General features: G+C 44.7%; 1 protein-coding gene across 3 annotated transcripts in view; it reads left to right on the plus strand.

The window, feature by feature from the left end:
- Nucleotides 1-22,448, plus strand: part of LOC109320687 (leucine-rich repeat-containing protein 9-like) — a 70,827-nt gene that overhangs the window by 11,325 nt on the left and 37,054 nt on the right. For all 3 annotated transcript variants that reach the window (XM_019550917.1, XM_019550918.1, XM_019550919.1), the window contains exons 8-16: nucleotides 4,767-4,978; nucleotides 7,521-7,652; nucleotides 13,195-13,371; nucleotides 15,028-15,145; nucleotides 16,066-16,201; nucleotides 16,870-17,016; nucleotides 17,792-17,913; nucleotides 19,430-19,642; nucleotides 21,395-21,514. In XM_019550917.1, the coding sequence (XP_019406462.1) occupies nucleotides 4,767-4,978; nucleotides 7,521-7,652; nucleotides 13,195-13,371; nucleotides 15,028-15,145; nucleotides 16,066-16,201; nucleotides 16,870-17,016; nucleotides 17,792-17,913; nucleotides 19,430-19,642; nucleotides 21,395-21,514 (1,377 nt within the window). The remainder of the gene's footprint in view (nucleotides 1-4,766; nucleotides 4,979-7,520; nucleotides 7,653-13,194; nucleotides 13,372-15,027; nucleotides 15,146-16,065; nucleotides 16,202-16,869; nucleotides 17,017-17,791; nucleotides 17,914-19,429; nucleotides 19,643-21,394; nucleotides 21,515-22,448) is intronic.

Below are 22,448 nucleotides of genomic sequence, written 5' to 3' on the forward strand. Positions count from 1 at the left end.
ACAGTCTGTCCTCACCAAATTTTTTCTCAGTCTTTAAACATATCTTGAGACAACAAAGGCAGCTGAAGATTGAAAAATAATTCCAGTTTCAGTTGTGGCTGTGTGATAAGCACAAAGAGTGTTGTAGTTTGTCTCAAGGAAATTTACCCCAATTACAAAACCCACCAGTACAGACTGCATCCATTTCATCAACCCTGGCCTTGCCAATGAGGGCGCAGAATCTGCAGAACTGTTACCATGTGCCAAATATATTAGTAGTATATGCAGTTTAACACACACAACACAGGTGTTTTGTTTTCTCCCTCTAAATGGAAGGAGCGTGTTGGCAATCCAAGGTAGATGAGGACAGATACAGTCTGTACTGGTGCAGGGCCAAATACAGCCATGGGCAAACCAGGCGGCTGCCCAGGGTCCGGACAGAAGGGGGTCCAAAAACAGTAATTAAAATATTATTATTATCGTTATCTCTGGAGAAGGGGGCCTAATACTAAAACTTCACCTGGGGCTGCCAGAAGTCTAAGTACAGTGCTGTACTGGTGAGTTTTGTAACAGGGGTAGATTCCCTTGAAACAAACTACAGCACTCTTCATCACACAGGCACAACTGAAACTGGAATTATTTTTGAAATTCCCTTAGAAATAGGTCTTCTTCACTATGAACCAAACTGTGACCACTGTGACCATAGGTTATCCAATTGCCACCATGTAGGAACAGTTTTTGGAAGCTGGTAGCTACAGCACTGACTGTAATAAGGGAAGCATAGCTCCTTGATATTTTTAATTGACTCATTTGATTCTCTTTGGTTCCCCACAGCACCCACAACTAAAATTACTTCTAACTAATGAGTAGAGGTGCACCGATACATGAGTCTGATATTGGATTGGTACTGATATGAAGAAAACTAGCTGTATCAGCTATTGATCTGATGGGGCCGATGATTTGGCCAATAAATGCCCAGGCAGCAAGGAGCACAGCTGGCAGTGTGGAGAGCTGGTTAGCTCTCCGGTGTGGTGGAAGCAGAGCTGTCCCTTGGGCAGAGGGGGCAATTGGGGTGACTGCCTCGGGCCCCATGCTTTGGGGGGCCCCACAGAGCAGTGGCGGCATAGAGCTGGGCGGAGCAGTGGCTCTGCATCCAGCCATTTCCTACCCCCTCACACCACCACTGCCAGCTTCTTCAGGTCCAGGACCCATGGGATCAGAGAGGGGATGGGGCCCTGCATGGGCTGATTTGCCCCGGGCCCTGCACCCTGCTCAGGTCACCTCTGGGTGGAAGGAGTGGGGAGAGGGAAGGGGCTGGGGTAGCAGATCAACACCTCTGCAGTGAGGGAGGGGACAAGGACAGGTCCTGCCTAGGCAGGGCAGTGGGGGGCCAGAGGCACTGCTAATGGGGGGAAGGTGGCTTCCACTGCTGCTTGCACCCCAGGAGGGCACCGGGGCAGCGTGCCCCGCAGATCTGTGTGGGGTGGGGCAGGCTGCAGCCAGGGCAGTGTGGGGCTCTTCTCAGTGGGACCTGGGCTCGGAGCAGGCACCAGTGGCACTGGGAGGATGCTGCATCCACCCAATTTTGCTGCTGCTCCTTTCCCAGTGCTGCCGCTGTCGGCCGCTAGGTTAAGCCCCAGTTCTTCCCAGCATGCGGGTGGAGGCGGGGAGTTGAGCCAGGGCTGTGCTGGGTGGCTAGTGGCGGCGGCACTGGGAATGCAGCGGCGGTGAAATTTGGGGTGGATGCAGCATCCTCCCAGCACTGCTGTTACCTGCTCCGAGCCCAGCCCCCACCGAGAAGAGCCCCACGCAGCCCCAGCTGCAGCCTGCCCCGCTCTGTGCAGATCCAGGTGGCACATGCCCTCCTGGGGTGCAAGCAGCAGCAGGAGCCATCCCCCCCCACAACAAACTGCAGCTCTGGCCCTGCCTCCTGCCCCACCTGGGCAGTGCCTGCTGCTGTCTCCTTCACCGCAGTGGGGCATTAATCTGCCCCCACAGCGCCTCTTCCCTCCCCACTCCCCTTCCACCACACTGGATTTACCAGCTAGAGGCAGTTGTATCAGAGATCGGATCGGTATCAGTCGATTGGTACACCCTACTAACAAGGCTTAGGTTGATCTAAGTTCTAATCTGTACAGATGTTTGGGGAAGTTAAATTGGGCAAAAAATGTCATCCCCAATCTAAATTAGATCACCTGAGGAGGTGGAAGTACATTAGTTCAGGAATGGGTTAGCCTTTTCTAGTGAATGTTTTCACATGTTTAGAGCACAACGCTGGGACTGGGAAAGCCCAGTTGCCTACCTCAGCCCTGGGGCTGTGCTCTTCTTACCCCGCACTCTGTCCCTAATTGGGCTATTTTTAGCTCCCCAACCTCCCTTCCACCCCCAGACTCCTCACTCCCTACCTATGATCACCAGGGAGTCTGTTTTTTTCTGATAAAAAAAATCACAAATTCTCTGATAAAACCCCCAAAATCCATTATTAAAATTAAAATCCCCCTGCAGCCCCTGCTAACCCTGCTGGTGGCCCCAATGACCACCCCAGCCCTGCTGGTGCCCCTCACTGCCCCCCACAACACCCTACTTATCCCTCTTGCTCCCACCCACAGTTCCTGCCTCCCAGCCCTGCTGGAGGGGGCCCCCAGCTGCCAGGGCTATGTGGCCAGGGACCCAAGTCTGCAGCTCCCTGCCCCCAAGAGCAGGCAGCTGCAGCAGAAGCAGCATGGAGCTGGCTTCTACACTGCTCTGCCTGCTCAGGTGGGGATGGGGCCATCTCCTGTCCCCCCCAGCCCTGCCAGTGCCCCCCAGCCATGAACCACAACCCCCAGCCCTGCCAGAGGTGCTCCCAGCACACTGTAAGCCCCACTTATCTCAGGCTTCAGGAGCAAAGAGTGAAGCTGAGCTGAGCAGAGCTGTGACTGACTGAGAGCCTCAGGTTCTGCCCCTCCCCCTGCCCCTTCCCTCCAGGCAGGACTGGAGGTTTTCTGCCCTGTTTGCAAACAGCTCTTGTAGGCTGGGGCTCAACCAGCTGCAGAGCTCTTGGCAAAAGCAGGGAATCCACAGGTTTCTCTGCTGAAAGAAGAAATCTGCATTTTCTCTTATAAAAACAGGAAATCCATGGTTTTCTATGTTTATCCGTGGGAAACAGAAAACCAGGATCCTTGATGATCACTCAGTTTAAAGTAAGCTGCAGGATTGTAGACCAGGTGCGGTTGATGTCTGCACGTACCCTAAGAGTTTATGCACCATATTTGATTCTCACTGAAGTAATTCGAAAGCTGTCCAAAGTGGCTTTGAATAAGAGCAGCCTTCTAGCTGATAATCACTTGGCTATACAACTTTTAGGCACCTACCAAAATATTATGAGCTAAAATTTTCCTGTAGCAAATTCCCAGGGGGTTGTTAAATGGAATGCACTTTTTAAGAAATGGGATTAAATGAGCAGTCTGTTTTTTGTTGACTGATACCATGCTGAGATTATCAGGCTTCACTATTCTGAAGCTAAACTGAAAGAGCATGTGTGTGCACGTGCGCATTCCTAAATTTCTTTGGATTTTGTTCTATAATTTCTCTCTGTCAGTTCAGCTAGAAATTAAAAACAAACAAACCCTTAACCTCCCTGTGCATTAAATTGATAAGAGGAAACATTCACTTGTCAGCAAAGCTCAAGAAAGAAGTCAGTTTACAAAAAAAGCATGCATGCATGTTATCTGCCATCATTCAGTTGTACTCAGTGATTTGTTCATAGAGTTACCTGAGTTACCACCATCCCTCTGTTTTCACTGTAGTGGGATTTTGATCTATCAAGTAAGAATTTCAAGTAAAGATGTAACTGCTGTGCAATTACAGTGCAATTTCAGTCTGAAATGCGTCTTCAACTAATAGTAGAAATAAGAGAGGAAAATCTTTCTTTTTTTCCCTGTCCAGTGGATTTTTGACCCTTTATTTTTCAACCATTCACTGAATTGTAGGGGAAATTTATCACTGTGCATCTGGTCAGTACAGGACCTGTGAGGTACTTAATCTGTACAGAGATCATAAGTGGTACCTAGGCCTTGTGTTGTCTCAGCATAAAGGAGTGAATTTCACCTAATGTGAATTTGCCTAAGTCTTAGAGCAGGGGTGCCCAATCCCTGGCCTGTGGAGCCATGCTATCTGGCTCCCTGCAGGCCTAGACATGTGGCAGTGGAGGAACAGTGGCTATTCCTCTGCTGCCGAACTTCTGGCCCCCTGGGTTACCTTACAGGCCAGATGACATGGCTTCTCAGGCTGAATCTGGGCCATGGTCTGAGGAGGTGGCCTGTGGCCAGGCTGAGGTGGTGCAGAGCTTGATCCAGGTGCACAGACCAGCCTTGTGCTACTCATCTGGCCTGTGGGGCCAAAAGAATGAGCACCACTGTCTTAGAGTCAAGCTTACTCAAAAGAAATTTAGGACTGCAATTGTAAGAGAATTCTATGTCAGCATTGTAGTGCTACAGGTTCAGTCTTGCTCGGGTATAAACAAAAAGGATGAACCCTGGGCTCTACTGCTTTCAAGAGCTGGTGAGGCTGCTCAGGTCAAGAGTTGGCCATCTTGGTCAGGAAAGGCACAGTGCAACACTGGATTTACTGACAAATTAAGGAAACAATTATTTTAATGCATTAATTGTCTAGTTGATATTTTCAGATTCACTTCTTAGTGTGATTCTTCAAGACCTGTCTTCCCTGAGAAATAAATACAGTAAGTTTCCAACCATAGATTAACTTCACATATTGCCTTTGCATGTCAAAGCATTTTCTTTTAACAGCTGGAACGTGAATTGGCAGAGCTGCAGACATCAGGCAAAATCCAGAGCAACAGATCATCTGTTGAGAGTAAACAAACTGATATTGAAAACTTGGGCGATGGGAGTGATTACACAGATGAGGCCAATGAGGAGCCAAGTCTTGAAGAGATATTTTCTCAGAAGTTAGATGCTCTGAGAGAAAGGATGACATTCTGGAACAGAAAACTGGATGAGTATGTTCCATGAATTATGTAAGAGCTGCAGTTAGAAATATGTGCACTGTTAAACTGTGTGTGATGGTGCTTGGTAGTTTTGATGATAGAATTTGGAGCCTCTCTCATTTATTTCAAATGACTGCTAAGCAGATACTGTTCCAAAAATATTTTAAAGTGGCTGTTCAGTAGCCTCTATGACCCGGGTTACCGAATTAAGGACACTGGTTGGAACTGAACTTGTTACAAGCATGTTAGTGCTTTCAACCAATAGGTCAAGGATTAAATAAAAATATCTAGGATTAAAACAGTTCCTTGGTTATAGGAAGCAGTGCTTGGAAAACTTTACTGATCCCCAAAAAATCCACCAAAATGCCTTGGAAGCTCAGGTCAAACCTTGGTCAAACCTTAGCTTCCTGCTATTCTGAGTGCTTACACAAGTGAAGTAATACATGTGCAAGGCTGTAAAGTACTTTTAAAATGGCCCACTGCATGAAAAATGAACCTTGGTCAAATCAGTTGCTAGATTAAGGTGCTGTAAAGCAGAGTGCCTTGGGAATTTATGTTCCCTTTAGGGTATGATTTCATGTGAGAGGTGGGGCTGGGCTGGTATGGACCAACTTGGCTCGGCTCAGCCCTGGGGATGTCAGTAGGGGAGGAAGGAAAGGGAGCAGCACCCAGCTTTGGGCTGTTTTGCTTGACCTGAACGGCAGGGAGGGGTGGAATGGAGCCCTCTCACCTAACTGCATTTGCCCTCCAGCTACCCTAGTTAGGGTGCTAGGGGGAGCTAGGCCAGGCCCACAAGGCAAGGGGGCTCCATTTCACCTCTTCCCCACTCCAGCTCAGTCTTGGCAAAACAAAACAGCCTGTGGCTGGGTGCTGCTCCCTTCCCTGCTGACAGCCCCAGAGTTGGAGGTGGGGTGGGGGGAGGGGAACGGAGAGGGGCAGTTAAGTAGATTCCTCCAAGGCTGCTGGAGCACCCTCACCTGCTGGCCAGGAGAGCTGGTGCAAGCAGGCTTGATTCCCCCCCCGGTCCCCTCCCCCGACCCAACAGACAAATGTCTGTTGGATCAGGGGTGCAGACGACTCTAACTCATGGTGATTTGTATAAAGTGCAGCCCCTAACATCTGTAGGCACCCTCTGATTGCCACTCTGCTATTGGCAGTGTAATTCCAGCATAATTTTTGCACTTGTCTTGGAGTTCTTGAGTTAGAGACAAGTGCTTTATGACTGTAATCCACCCCTGAGGAGGTGACCAGCACAAGACTCATGTACAGTATCTCCCTTCAGAAAAGGGCTTTTATAGATTTTAGGTGATGGGCTCCATGGTGGGCAGCAGGGGCCTGCCTGGAGTCCGGGCTGGTGGTGGCAGGTGGCCGGGAGCTGTAAACAGCTTCACTAGGGTCTGCAGAGTCCTGGCTCATTGCTGGCAGCAGGTGCACGTGTCTCGGGTCAGACGGTGGGAAAGGGGCTGGGGTGCACTACCAGCAGAAGGATGAGGTCCCTTGCAGCTCCCCCACCACTTCTTCGCCATACTGAGTACTAGGCCTCTCTTCCCCTCACCTCTTCCCTCTCTCCTGCCTGTCCTGCCACCTTCAGGGGCACCGCACCACTTCCCTCTTCCCCCTCCCCCCTTTCTCCACTGGACTGCTCCCTATCCCACTCCATGCTAAACAATAACTGGTAAGGTATTACTGGTTATCAATATGTGAACGTTTAAATGTTTAACTGTTCACATCCTTACCACTGACCCAGAGGGAAGTGGATCATGCATCGAGCAAGAGATGGTTCCGAGAGGAACAGATGAACAATCCATAAGGAAGGGAAATGAGGCATGTACAGTTTTACTAGACCAGTGGTTCCTAACCTTTTTAGAATAAAGGCTGCCCTTGATAGACTCAAGGCACCCCTTGGAAAGTGTCACGTCTTAGTTTTTGCTCAGTTTTTGACTACAAAAGCATAACAGAGCAATTCTTCTGTTGCAAAGAACTCAGAAAGACCACAATAAGTCAGAATAGTTTTAACATGATGGATTTTTTTAACTCTTTGGATTTATCTTGTGAATTATGTTTGCATGCCTAACAGTATTAACTTTGCATGGCACTCTGTGGCACCCTTGAAAGGATCTCAAGGCAGCACATGGTACCACAGCACCCTGGTTGAAAATAACTGTACTAGACTGTTCAGGTATGAAACATTTGAGGGAGTTGTGCAAGCATTTGGCCATATCCTGAACTTTGATATCCTGAGTAGTTGTCTGTTTAGGGCCTAAATGTTAAGTCAACCCTTCGGTGCTGGAATTTGGACCAGCACAGTTTTCAGTACTGGACAGAAAATGAAACCCCTGTGCTGGGGCAGAATGAGAGAAGCTTGGGTCAACACAGGATCTTTCTCTACATGGTGGCAAATGCCTTCTTGTTCCTAAGCATCAGAGTTCACAGAAAAATAAATAGCAAAATAAGAAAAAACAGGATTAATCATAAAAGGCCACCCTAACCATATGCTGTAAAAACTGAAACCAAGACAATTCAGGCCAAATTGACCTTTCTGTTTCTGTTACAGAATTGAAAAAATATACCAGATGGAAGTTAAAAAGAAGAAGAAAAGCAATAGTTTAGTAGTGCGGTTTTTACAGACTGAATTGGAAACAGTGGGAAACACATGCTTTGAAGAAGGTTCATCAAGTGATTCCTGGTAAAGCTCTTTGCAAAATAATATTTTAAGCCCCGTTTCTTACTGTAAAGGTTTGTGATTATTTTTTTAACCAGAAAGTATGTTATGACCTGTGGTTCTCTAAAGGAACTGTTTTCTCCAGGTACATATCTAGGTCTAGGCACAGGTCTCATTAACATACAGTGGGAAATAACCCTGCTAGTGCTAAGTCTAAATTTGGTCTCTGTGGTTAAGTTCAAAACCTTTATGTTTGTTGGGAGAACTGTGCCGAAGCTTGAGAATGAAATTGATTCTTAACCCATGGGTAAAGTGGGGAGTGGGCTCATAGCTTTTCCATAGCTTCTACCCCTGGTTAGAGTAAGTGCAATGAGTCATCTGGATTTCTGTAAAGGATCTTGTGACCAATAAATTGGCCCTTTTCCACCTTCCTCTATACTACCCCAGAAGCAGCCAACACAGAGCCCATATATCTGGCATGGAAGGTGTGGAATGCCCAGTCCCCCTGCTCACCTTCCAGAAAACCCCAGTGGACAAGTATAGAAGAACTGCCTCTTTAATTTTTCATTGTCTTATTATTCCTTGAAATCTGTCATTCTATCCTTTACTGTTTGTGGAAATACTCTGAAATAGCACTTCTCATAAGTTGGTTTCACACTGCTTTGCAATAGGTAATATCATTATTCACATTTTACGGCTGGGAGACTGAGTTCCAGAGGGAATGGAGACAGAGCTAAAACCCACTATAGTAATCTGGCGATTAAGCTACATTGCTGCCTAGTAAAATCAAAAAAGGTGCCTGGCAAGTACTTTGAGTAGCTTTTGGCAGTACTTACACCTTCAAAACAAAGAATTCAGTTTAGCTCTTTATTCTAAAAAGCATTTTGAAAAAGGGATTTAGTAATTTTAATAGTCTAAATTAGTCACTCAGTAAAATGTTCCACTAGCTGTAATTATGTAAATGAGCTGTTATCTTCACAGTGTATATACAAATATTCAAAAAAATAAAAGCATTGTCTCATAGCTTTCTTCTCAGTACACATGAAACTGAAATTATATGGATTTTTCATTGTAAAAGCTATTTCAATTTAGTTTCATTCCATTAGCACTTGATCGAAGAGTATAAAGTATTTAAAAGTTGATGGAATCCTCCTATATATTCCTTGGACAAAACAAGGCTGGAGGTTAGGAGGCTTGATCTTAATCTTACTGAGGTCAAGGAGAGTTTTGCCATTCATTTCAATGGGTCAGTAACTGTAACTGTGGGGCAGAGCTATAGTGCTACCCAAAGTGTCCACAAGTGGCAGATAGCGGAATGACCTTCAGGGAAGGTTAGCTATGAAATAAGTAGGGGTAACTCTGATGAATAAGTAGTTGTGGACCAAATAGCAGCAACACCACCATGTGCTGCTGCTGAGGATGTGTTGAGGATAGCAGATGGCAATGATTTCCCTACTGAAAAGCTACATATATCCTTTGATGGTGCTTTGACATGGTGACTACAGGTCGCCACTAATATAAGCCTGCCCAGACCCCAGCCATGGGTCTAGAAGTCCTCAATGACAGAGCAGGCAAAATGTTAGATCTTCTGATTGACTGTGTCATTGTCTGGGGTCACAACGATGCCTGCATCACCCAAGCTTTGCTAGAAGCTGCTGATTGCTGGACTGATCACTGACTCATCTACTCGGTTATGTCACTCAAACTGGCTCCTTGATGATGGCTACAGCAAAACCAATGCCAATGGAAGATCACCACTGAAGAACTCAAGGACCCAAGCACGTGAGAACTCTTCCTCCAGTGCATCAATGAAAAATTGGTGAATTCCAATCAACAATAGGAGAATGTCAGCAGTGTGTGGGGTATCCTCAAGCAGATGAAGAATGGCAAGGCATGTAGAGCAGGTGGAATCCCCATGGAAATCTTCAAGAAGAGAGGACAAGAGCTCACATCACAGCTTCATGCTGTCATCTTAAGGATCTGGAATGATGAGGAAATCCCAGACGACCTCAGGAATGCCATGATTGTGACAGTCTTCAAGAAAGGAGAGAAGTTCAGCTGTGGAAACTACAGCGGGATCACATTGATGTACACCACAAGAAAGACCGTTGTGAGAATCCCCCTGAACCATCTCCTTCCACTTGCTGAAGAGCTCCTCCCAGAATTTTAGTACAGGTTTAGGGCATCAAGAGGCACAACTGACATGTTTTTCACAACTCACCAGCTGCAGGAGAAATTCTGGGAACAACATAAGCCTCTACATGGCCTTCTTTGACCTCATGAAAGCTTTCAACTGTCTACCGAGAAGTTTTGTGGAGGATCTTTCTGAGTACGGATGCCCACTGAAATTGATTACCATTCACCATCTGCTCCATAACAGTGCGTGAGTGCTGGTTCTCACTAGTGGATCTCTCACAGATTCCTTTGAGGTTAAAACTGGAGTTAAGCAAGGCTGCGTCATTGCTCCAACAATCTTCTCAATATTCCTTGCTGGGATGCTACATCTGACTACAGCGAAAGCTGTGTTATCTGGCACTTTATCAACCGGAAAGCTCCGCTAACCAGCATCCAAGGTACGCAGCAAAAGCAAAACAGGAAGTCCCACTTCCGGTTTCACCACTGCGAGCCGAGTTCTTCTCCTTCACTTCTTTGGCCCACAGCCCAGAACAAAGCAGTCTGCGTGGGGCAAAGCAGCCTGTGCGGGGCTCCCCTCCCTGTCCCCCGGCATACTAACACCAGGGAGTGCACCAGACAATGCACGTTTGATTAACCGGCGTATTTGATTAATGAGCATCCCCCATTCGTGGGGGATGCTGGATAACACAGCTTTTGCTGTACCAACAAATTTCCAGCCAGAGTGGAGCTAAACTACCAAGTGGATGATATGCTGTTTAACTTCAGCCAGCTCTGAGCCAAAACTGACACCACCGTGATATCAGTCATTGAGCTCTAGTACACTGATGATGCTATAGTGTGTGCTCACTTGGAAACAGACCTTCAGGCAATCATTGACATCTTTACTGAGGCATACAAGAAAATGGTGACTGATGCTCATCATTCAGATAACTAAGGTTCTCCACCAACAAGTTCCTGATGAATAGTTCCCAGCTCTGGTAATCCAGGTCCACGGTGCAACTCTGGAGAACACTGAGCATTTCTCATACTTTGGAAGCCGGGATCCTCCTGCAGGAGGCTGTCATTGACAATGAAATCCAACATTGCCTCAAATGTGCAAGTGAAGAAACTGGCCCTAAGATCACAACAACAGATCTGAAACCAAGCTCAGGCAGTTGTGATCCCCACCTTACTGCATGGAGCTGAGACATAGATAATGTACAGGAGACCTCTAAAGTTGTTGGAGAAGTACCATCAACTCTGCCTGAGGAAGATCCTCCAAATCCAGTGGAAGAAAGACACACCAATGTTAGTGTCCTCCTGTAAGCAAACGGCACAAGTATTGAGGTGATGGTCATCCGACATCAGCTTTGTTGGACTGGCCATGTCATCCAGATGTCCGACTCCAGATTCCCAAAACTAGTTTTATTCTCCCAGCTCAGCCAAGGTGTATACTCAAGGGGAAGGCAGAGAAAGCACTTCAGGGATGTCCTTAAGACCAACTGAAAAAAATGCAACATCAGTGTCAAGTCATGGGAGACTGTCACCCAGAACCACCCCAAATGGAGGAAGAGTCTGCTGCAAGGATCTCAGTACTTTGACACCTAACGACAACAACAGGAGATGGAGAAGCAGGAGCAGCAGAAACGGTGTCAGAGACCAAATCAAGAATCCAGCACCATCCACCTCACACGGAAACACGTCCGAGCTGTGGTAGTCTGTCAATCCCAGTTAGGCCTCATCAGCCATCTTTAAACACACAGATAAATCAATCATGGAAGACAATCGTTCTCGACTGTGAGGGCTTCCTGAAGGAAGAATCAGTAAGTAACTCAATAGAAAGTGGAATACTTACCACCAGGAGTTTGCCTGATAATTGCTATCTTTTATTTTACGTGCATAAAGCTTTTTATGAAATGATATACTAACAATATATGGAAAACTAAAATACCTAAAAGCTATTTTGACTACCGTGACAGCAGTGATAGTAAGTTCCTGGCTAGCTTTACTACTTGGTGTAAAGAAGCATTCAAATCTGTTTACATGGTCTCTGTATGCATATCCTGACAGTGTTGGAGGGAGACTCAAATTTAGGTTGACAATATTTCAGGGGCTGTTTTCTGCTTGAGTACTCCAAGCTTGTCCACCTCGGCTGTGCTGCTCTTTTATGTTCAGGGATATTTGTTAGAACGCTGTAGGTTGCTGCGTGCTCAGACATACCATTGGTGGCTTCCTTACAAACAGTGATTTCAGTCTGAGCTTTTTGAAATGTTGGTGAAAGCCAAGGAGTTTTCATATTGACAAGGAGAAATGAGAAATGATGCCAATAGGGTTGGGAACAGAAATACAGATGTCTGAGTAAGAATGATCTTAGCAGAAAGCCCTTTAAAGAAACAACTGTTTTTATTAGCTGCAAGCCGATCTGCATTTGTCTTTTTCAAGAAAATTGGCCACTGATAAAAAAATATATTTATATATATATTTGCTTTTTTTTTTGCTCCCTCAGGTTTTGCTGATTTGCATGTGTATTTTCAGAAACAAATTATTTTAAAAACTGTTATTTTAGTTTTCTAAGCCTTGTGCACCTGAGTACATCACAGTTGCTAATAAACTTGTTCTCACCACACCCCTATCCTATGACTAAGGAAATATTGTTCTACTTTACAAACAGGTAATAAATGCACAGAGAAGCAAAGTAAATTGCCCAAGTTTACACAGTTCATTGAACCCTATCTCCCAAGTCCCAGAATAGTGCCCTAACTACAGAGCTATTCTTCCTCTAGTTTGCTGTAGTGATAGCTTTATAGGTTCACATCACTTTATACAAGTACTCCCATTGATTCCTGTGGGATTGCTCACTTTGTAAGACAAACAGGGGTTGAGCTCCAGCTTTGCTATTCTGAAATGTTCATGCTTAAGCATAGTGACCATAGGGATATGTTAAGGACTTCATAGTCCTATATGGCATTTTAGGCATACTGCTGCAGATGGGAGAGAAACCAGGTGGATGACAAATTCTTTAATGTTAATGTTTGCTACATAATATCGGTATGTTGGTTGAATAAGATAATATGTGTTCCTTTGTTTATAGTTAAAAATGCTAAGTTGTAAAGCCATGTAAGAGGGAAGGCAGACAAGGGTCTTTGGGTGAATCTGATATCTTTTATTAGACCAACTTAAATAGTTGGGGAAAAAAATTTAAGCAAGCTTTTGGGTTCAAAAACCCTTCATCAGGCTGAGGAAGTTTCAGCAGTTGGTGTGTGGTCTTCCTGGATGGAATGAAAAGTAACGAGAAGTCAGCTGAAAGTGTCTTTTTCTTCTTCCCCTTCAATAGCAAGCAGGGGAAAAAAATCAGGTTCTGCATTATGTAATTTTTTTTTTCGTTCTACAGAAATGTCACACAGAAAAATGTTACTGATCCAGTGCTTTTTGTTATGCATCCTGGACACAGGTTTAATTCCTGCTCTGATCTAATCCTGTCCCGATTTTGTGCCTGGGACTTCAAAGCGTATGGTATCACAGGAGTGAAAATAAATCGCATCTTTAGAGTACACAACCGTATTCTGGGGTTGAAATTTGAAGAGAAGTTACAAATGCTGCTGGATAAAGAAAATGTAAATGAAACCGAGTAAGTGTATGCATTTTAGGGGCAGTTTAGTGCAGCAAATCCTGTGTAAACCATTTAAACTGTGTAAGTTCAAGTGATAGATCTGCTCAACAAAGTGCTGTCAACCTTTACGTCTAGAAATGTTAGCTCTTGCCATTTTGGTGGGGAGGTAGTGAAATGAATAAAGTTGAAAGTCCCAATCCTGCAGTGAGCTCTGGGCAGGCACTGCGATCTACTTGTCGCAGCAGTTTGCAGGACTTGGCCTTCATTGCTGAAAAGAACAGAGCATAATTGTCACTCGTTCTCTCTTCGCAACCTGCAACTCCAGGATGCAGTTTGTGCAGTAACCATTTCCTTGTACGCTTTATGACTTACCGACCTAGAAGGAAAAACTTCTTTACAACTCAAGTGTCCAAGGTCTGGAATAGACTCCCCATAGAGTTGGTGCAATCATCTACTCTGGATATCTTCAAAAAAAGTCTGGATACTCACCTTGCTGGGGTTGTCTTTTCTGCCCAAGCACTTGGGAGTTGGACCTGATGATCTAGAGACGTCCCTTCCAGCCCCTAACACCTATGAATCTATGACCTCATGTTAATACATTGTTACTACTAGAGATCTTAGTACAGTTAATGTATGTTTTTTGTCTTTTTACATTCACTGGGGCAGTGCATTTGTGTGTGTATGCATACAACCTTCAATGAGTGTTAGGGACTTCCTTGGTACTAAGATTTAGCTAAACAAATCCAGGTAAATTTTCCCTCACGATGGGGGCATATCCTTGATATCTTCTCAGTCTGTTACTCTTTCCACAAGAGGATTCTTTCTGTAAGAAGATTCTGTAGGGACTTACATTTGACATAAATGTTGCACGCTCAGAAGTGTACCTGGGGAACAGGAAGTGCACAGAGCGTCAGCCTTACCTCCTCAGATTAGTAGTCTGGGGAGACGACAGGCAGTGCAGCAGCATGATTGTCTGTGCCAGTAGGCAAGATAAACTGTATTCATTTCCTCTTTGTAAGGAGCTGTTTCTTTGTGGAGCTGATGTATTTATCAGCAAATCACCCCAGGTTCTCACCCAGCACTGTTCCTTAAAGGAGGCTTCGTATTCTGATCCTCATTTTGTTAGAGTGACCCTGCGACTCTTATTTAAGCAAGACTCCTCACGCCTGTTTCCTGAGGTCACTGCATGCTAGTCACGAGATGTGGAATCATTTGAAGAAACAATGATTCCATTAACCAAGTGGGGTTTTCTATGGGGATGCTATGGCCCAGCCAGCCTCCTTTCCACTATTTCAGTTATCTTGCTAGGGACCTCAAGGAAAGAGAGGGAGGTAAGGATTTTATATTTCAGATACAAATAAGAAGTGGGTTTTGGAGTTGGAGACAACCCCCCTACATTATGAAAGATCAGTAATAGACAAAAGGCCACAAGTCCAGGATCTTTTACTGTTTATCAGATATTGGATACTATCAGCATTATTGAGCAACATTACTTATCTCCTTCCTTAGATAGGGGAAGTTCCCTTAATTATAATCCAGGTAGTTCTTAGTGTCATACAATGAATGAATACTGTTGAGGCAAGGTATCTGGGGTTTTGTTTTTTGCCTTTTGCCTTTTGCCTCTTGTTGCAACAGAAATACTAAAATATTTCCCTGCTTTTTATTTTCATTAAGAAACTACAGGAAGATGCTGGATTATCTCTTTTATGTCTTTGACCCAAAATTGCCAGTAAAGAAAAAGCAACTGCTGCAAATACTTGAGGATGGTTTCCAGGGAATGGAAGACCACAAGGTGAGATGAAATATAGAAAGAAAAATGTTTATTGCTTAGTAGCTTGTGGTAAAACCCAAAGCTGTCTTAAGTGGTGCTTCTCTCATCCCCTCTCTTTTCATCTCTTCATACCTATCTTCCTGTTCTTCTTTCCCCTTTTTTCTTCCTGTCCTTATTTCTCTTGCTATTTACTTCTCTTCTTCCTTGCTTTCTTGTAGATACTTGTGGATCCTTTGCTTTTTCACTACCATCCCCAGCATAGGCTTATCAACTTCCCTTTTGTCTTCTCCTAGCTCCTTCTCTTTTTGTTGCACAGCTTCTCTGTAATGTCTGTGTGCCTTCTCTATGCAAGTGGTGCATCAGGAGTGGTACAGCTTCATTACAGAAGGCTCCATGACTTAGATCTGCCTTTCAACTCAGGCCCCAAGGTTTTCTACCTCTGGAACAAGTTGGTGGTTTCTCCCAGCCATTTTGTTTTATAATTTTAATTTGTTTTTGTGTTCATACAATAATGACTGTCATCTTTCATCCTTCTCATTCCCTGCATCAGGTAGTGGCAGTTTCAGCCACATGACTACTGCTGGACTTTCTTTCCCAGGACTCCTCTGGCCCCAGTCAGACACAGCAGGAATATCCTAGAAACCCTGAGCAAAATCAAATCATATTGTCTAGATAAGGCAGCATTCGCAGGCTCCCCTGAGGGTGCAAGATACAGTCCCTGCTCCGAAGAGTTTATGATTTTTCTTGTCTCTAATTTTTTTTCTTCCTGTCTAAGTTATGATATCATAGAGATCGTTCTGCTCCTGTACTCTTCTCTCTTCCCCCTCTTGCTCCTCCAAAAATCAATTGTTTATTTTCAAGTTTATGGTTAAATGTCATTAAATTCTTATAAGTCTTGTGAGCCAAATAAACATGCTCAGATCTTGCTTTAATCTTTGCAGCAGCCTAACGGAGAAGAAGCCATTCTCCTCTCTAACAGTCTAAGTATATCTGAATGTCCCAGAATAGAATTCGTGCAACAACAAGCTGAGGCTGAAGGCAAAAATAGCAGTGATCCTGAGGAACCATTCAGGCATGGTAATGCAGTAGTTTGGAAAGATGGTCTAAAGTGTATTGGCAGCTGTAAGGCTTATTTCCTAAATCATAAATTTAGAAAAACTTAGGAAAACTTCTGTTTTAAGTTCAGTGGTAGCTGTGAGAGAGTGGGCAGGTCCTCAGAGAGGAACTCAGAGTCTTGCTGCCCTGGCTCACTGAGATAATGGCCTGGCATTTGAGGAGGTAATTGTCAGACAAGGTTGTGAAGCAGCTGAGGGAGACATTCTCCCTCTGGGAACTATGAGATATTAGCCGACCCTTTCTAGACTCAATGCCTCAAGCTATAAGAAGAAACACAGAAACAAAGGGATGGCGCTAACTCAGAGCACCTAGGACAGCTTAGAGAAAAACATCAGTGCCACTTTTCTTTTTCTAGTTCAGAGTTGGCCACCTATATATTTTAGCTAAATACTGCTAGCCCTAGATAAATTGTGGGAAGTCTCTTGTCCCAAAATGTGCATTTCATGAACAACATAAATATCACATCATAATAACAAGAGCTGAAACAGATAGTCCCTGTTAGATCTTTCATCTCCAAGGCCAGCAGATTATCTTTCCACTATTAAGCTGACCACTGACACTTCACTTGCCCTGCACTGAGGTGAGGCTTGGTAGTGTGAGCACTATGTTTCCCTTCTTTCTGTATCTAGGGAAACTCATACTTGCCAAAGTTTTTCTTGGCCGTAGTGCCCCAGCACATGAGAAGGATTCCATCAGTCAAGTCAACTATCCAGTCGTCAATTCGGTGTTCCGGCCTTGGAAGCATTTACAGAGTGCTACATCTGCTTTTGATACAGGTACTGTACCTGGAGGCACTTAGCACAATGTTAAGGTTACATCAGTGTTTATGTGCTACTGGCCGCATTTTCACAAGATGCTGACTGTGTAGTCGTTGCTGTACAGTCATGTAGTACTTGTATAAACAAGTACTACATGACTGCGCAGTAAGTGGAGTTACTGGGCAGTTGCACCAAAGAACAGCTGTTTTGTGATGCTGACTGTGCAGTAGATTGTGGCTGTTGCACAGTAGCGTCGCATCACGCTTCCTACCACACAGCACTACTGCACAGTAGTCACGAGCTATAGCGCAGTCAGCGTCTCATGTAGACATGGCCATTCTCTCCTTGGCTCTCCATGTACTGCAGCAAAAATGATTTCATCTGACTTGTTGGGGGTTTAGAGTCAAGTCTCTGCCAATTCCCCATCCCTGCCTTCCTAGAACTTGCACAAGGGAAGGAGCAGTGGTTTCTTTTGTGTATGTCTCCTCAGTACTGAAGTCTGCTGGGGAACTACTCTTTACTGCCCTGGGAGGATCTGGAGAGGAACAGCCTTGCCTAAGAAAAAGATAAATTTAAGTGACAGATTCTGTAGTAATATTTGATAATATTTTTGGAAACAACAGCAGGATATGTAAAGAGGGTACAAATCAAATACTGACTTCTCTTTTCAAATTTAAAAATTTCAAATTTGAACTTTTTAAATGAGAGAGATATTTAATTTCATTACACCCATCGTAACTGGAAAACCTGTGTAAAACGCCATCTTGAATGTGGTTCTTTTTTTCTACTGCAGAAATATGTTCTTCAATGGAACACACAAGCTGTGACTGCAGCCTTCGTCAGTGTGAGTGGTTTGTGTTCGATCATGAGCTGGTCTTGCCGGAATACCTCATTGAATTTGAGTACATTACGCTGGTATGAACTTTGCTTTTCTTCCTGGGGTATAGGAGGGTCAGCTTCAGACTTAGGAGGTCAAGAGAAAAAAATCAGTTGAAATCTAGCTCCCTCATCAACTCATATTACCTACGAGGACCTCACCTCATAGTTGGTTATTTTCTCTCTCTCTGTAGCGCAGAGGAGGCCCAAATGGTGGATCTGGCCAGTGACCAGACTCCATTTCCCAGCGGCTCCTGCCTGCATGCCTGGAGCCAGTTTCCATGGAAACCCCAGCAGCAGGCATGCTGTGATAGTGCGGGGCTAGGGTTTCCATGGAGACTGGCCCTGACGGCACTGGCAGATGTGCAGCAAGGTGCAGAGCTGGTCCGCAGCTGGGCTGGGATCTTGTGGCAGTGACAGCGTGGTCCAGAGCTGGGGCAGAGCCACAGTCAGCAGCCTGCATGCTCCGGGCAGGGGCATACAGGCAGCAGATCGCGGCTGTGTCCCAGCTTCTTGAAGCGGTGACAGTATGGTCCAGAGCCAGGGCAGAGCTGCGATCTGCTGCCTGCACATCCCTGCCTGGGGCATGCAGGCTGCAGATCACAGCTGTGCCCCAGCTCCAAACCACACTAACACCACCACAAAATCCCAGCCTGGTTGTGGAGCAACTCCACACCCTGCCAGCAGGGGTGTTGCCAGGGAGGGCCTTGTGGGGGCTGTAGCCACCCCAAAATTCCCTGTAGCCCCCTCTAGCCACCTGTCCCAACACTGCTGCCACCGCTGCCTGCCCCACACATGCGGCAGCAGCTTGACTCTAAGCCCCCCAACAGGTCACATGAAATCATCTTTGCTGCAGTAAATGGGGAGCCCAGGGGAGAATGGCCATGTCTACATGAGATGCTGACTGTGTTGTAGCTCGTGACTACTGTGCAGTAGTGTTGTGTGGTAGGAAGTGTGATGCGACATTACTGTGCAATAGTCATGAGCTGAAAGTCTGAATGGGTTTTGCCATAATTAAAAAGGTTTTTCTGTTCTTTTTTGAGGGTTTGTTTTTTTTTAAGTTCCACAGTGGACTGGCCTTGTGAACCTGTGGCTTTGTAGCTTGTTTGGAAGGATTCCTGGTTCAGATCCTGTGTGTCTTTAATGGGCAGAGAAGGAGGAGTATGCAGAGACTCAGGGGGAAGAGGTTGTATTGCATTTGAGTGGGTTCTTGGCCTCTGCCAAGCCTACTCCAAATAGCTTTACTGAATTCTCCTTAGCTGAACAGTGAACAACTGCAAGGTTTGGTGCTTGGCAAGACAGCTGATTTTTGTTGTCCTCAGTGGGAGTATCCTATATGACAAGATATGGCTGTTGCTTTTCATTTTTAACAAATGCTAATATTCAGGTGCTTGCTTAAGCAAAATCAGAGATCTCTTATGAATGGCATCTTTTAATTTTAAAATTTTATTTTTAAAATCTTTTAATTTTCTGAATTTTTATATGCATTTTTACATAATTTACCTGACTGAAAATTAGAACCGTGACAAATATTGATGAATACTATTTTGCTTAGGTCAAAATTCAATCCCTGTTCTCTACACTCAACAATGTGATTGTAGAAGAAGGAAACAGAAACACAGAAGGATTCATACTGTCTCATGACTTGCAACTGGACAACGAAGCACTGAACATGGAGCCTGCAGTAAAGGCCAGACCAAAAATTGTTTGCTTGGATGAAAAAACCATGCTTTCAGTTGCTAAGGCCAATATTTACAGCCAAATCATGGTGAGCATTTTCTGTTAAACTGCAGCAGGACAAATTCATTCTTTAACCTGTGTCATATCTTTTTAGATTGCCTTCCAATCCAATGAAAAGTAGGAAGTCCAAACTTAACCCTATCATCTGTTCTTGATTCTGGAGTTGCTTCTATTAATTTAAGGCCAGAGTAATATTATTAAAAGTAAAAGAAGTTTTCAATCTGGTGTGAGATCGCAGTGCAGTTTTCTGTCTCTACATGCTTATGCTGATGATTTTGCAAAGCAATACTCATTACTAGTATTGGACCAGTTTCTGATCTTACTCCTGGTTCTACCATGGGAAGTAACTCCACTGCAAACTGTGGAAGCTAGTGTATGTGAGAACAAGGTAGTGCCCAAGGGACCAGCCTGAACCTTGAGTTTTCTTGGATGTGTAGCTGTGTAATTGTAGTGCTTGCTCTTGACAGACTTTATGCCAGTTCTGGCATTGGAAAAATACAAATCCAACTTGATGGAGAATCATCCAAGGTATGTAGCTAGCTTCAAATTTTAGCCACAGATTTTAAAATATCAGTGCAAGAGGCATACATACAGTAGGCCTCCGTCAGAAGCATTGTGTGTCGACTTCAGCCAGGGCTGGAGATTTTGACCAGGGTGTGCCAGTGCTTCTGCTGGGACGGAAACTCGGAGATTCCTGCTAGAGATGGTCTTGCCTGCACCCTCCCTGTTCAGAGTCAGACCAATCACCACATTTGGGGCCAGGAAGGAATTTTACCCTATGGTCAGTTTGGTGAGGACTATGGGGGTTTTGTCTTCCTCTGTTGCATGGCATCATGGGCTCTTTTCCTGGGATTTCTTGAGCATATTTTAACGACCTTTGCAGCATCCAGATGTTGACTGCCATGGTTCCTTCACTTTACCTGTGGCAGGTTAGGTATTATATCTTGTGGTTGTGTCAGGGTTGTCTGTGTAGTTTTGTTAATAGGTTAGACAATGCATTTGTATAGGATGATTTGGCTAGGGTTGATTTTGCCTCAGACTTCCAACCCTACTTTTCTATAATTTCTACGAATAGTCCAAACTTACAGGTATTTGCATGTGCAGTGCCTGCCATTCCCCATTTAACTGCTGTCTTGAACATGCACTTCCCCATTTTGTCTGCACAAACTGGACTGAACATTTACCCCTTACATTTAGCATTTACAAGTGCTGAATCATTTCTCAGGTGTCCCAATCTCAGGTCTGCCCCATGAGCTGACAGCATTTCCCATACCTACTGACTATATTTTCCCTCCTGCTGTTTATAGGATGTTATAGTCTTGCCCCTTTTAAAGTTCATTTGGAGGCAGCCTTTGTTGAAATGCTGGAATAGTTTTCTTCCTGTTCTGCAAAGGCATCTCCTCTCCCATTATCTGTAGAACACTATTGGAAACGCTAACTTTTTGCTCCTGCTATGACACCATTCACTGTGTAAGTTGCCTTCCCACTGTTACTTCAAGGAGAAAAGAACAAATATCCTTTGAAACAGGAAATAAAAGAAATGGTTTCCCCACATGTCTATAAGACTCCCCCTCACAATCTTCCTAGCATTTAAGTCTTTCTTTGTAGCCATAGACTACTTACATTTTTTTGTGACATTCTTAACATGTAAGGCTTTTGAGTGTTTAGAGACAGGTTGGTACTGGTACTGGGTGTTCAGAAGAGTTGTAGGTATTGGGTATTCAGTATTCGGTATTGGGTATTCAGAAGAGTTTTAACTGTTAATCAACTCTTGACCTAGGTTCTCAATTTGCATGGGAACAGCCTGAGCAAACTGCGGGACATCCCTAGACTGATGGGGCTTCGAAAGCTTATTGTCAGCTTTAATGAATTTACTTCATTAGATGACATTTGCCACTTGGTAAGTAATGCCGTTCTGCATCTTTTTGAAGGGAAATTTGAACTAAAGGGATATTTTGGCTGAAGAAAATCTTTTGTGCACGCAGAACAGAAGTTCTGCAATTGATTCATATTTCTTGCATGACAGCAAACTAGATTTACGCATAAATGGGGAAACCCACCACCTCCAAATCAAGCCTTTGTCCCTGCCTCTCCTTTGCCATGTGGGCTTGTAGACTGAGCTCAGGACTAGGATTTGGGTGATCTGGATTCTGTCTCTGGCTGTGCCACTGGCCTATTGGATGACCTTTAGCAGGTCATTTCAGCTCACTTGCCTCAGATCCCCCATCTGTTAAATAAAACAATGTCTGTCATGAGCCCAGGTACACTTTGGGGGTTTGTGGTGTGTCATGAATATTTCCTTGTGTTTTATTGTACTGATGTGGTATGTGTTGTCTCTTTGGAAAGCCCATATTATGCTGTATCCATTTAAGTGACTGTTAGCACTGTAGAGACTATGTTATGTTGTCTGTATATATCATTTTGATTTAGGATATGGTTTAGTCAAGGAAGGGGAGTGGGTGGGAATGTTAAATCTCTCTTGCTATTTTGGCACTAGGGCAAGAAGAATTTCTACTCCCAGACACAGGCAGGAGTTGGGCCCCAAGTCATTGTTTTCCTGTAATAGGGAAATCAACTCTAAACTAAAGGCATCTGAGAGAAATGGCCCACTGGCTGGGGGGCCCCCAGGTTTTTAGGGAGACAAGAACTTTCTGGGGGATACTTGTGACTCATGGAGCGAGGGGGTAGCAAAAGCACCAGTCACAGGGCTCAAGTGCCTATATACTAATGCTAGGAGCATGGGGAACAAGCAGGATGAACTAGCGCTCCTGGTTGCACTAAACGACTACGACTTAGTGGGGCTGACGGAAACCTGGTGGGATCCATCCCACGAC

The sequence above is a fragment of the Crocodylus porosus genome, unplaced genomic scaffold, assembly GCF_001723895.1.
Source record: "Crocodylus porosus isolate Cpor-Errol unplaced genomic scaffold, CroPor_comp1, whole genome shotgun sequence".
In the NCBI taxonomy this organism is placed as follows: domain Eukaryota; kingdom Metazoa; phylum Chordata; order Crocodylia; family Crocodylidae; genus Crocodylus; species Crocodylus porosus.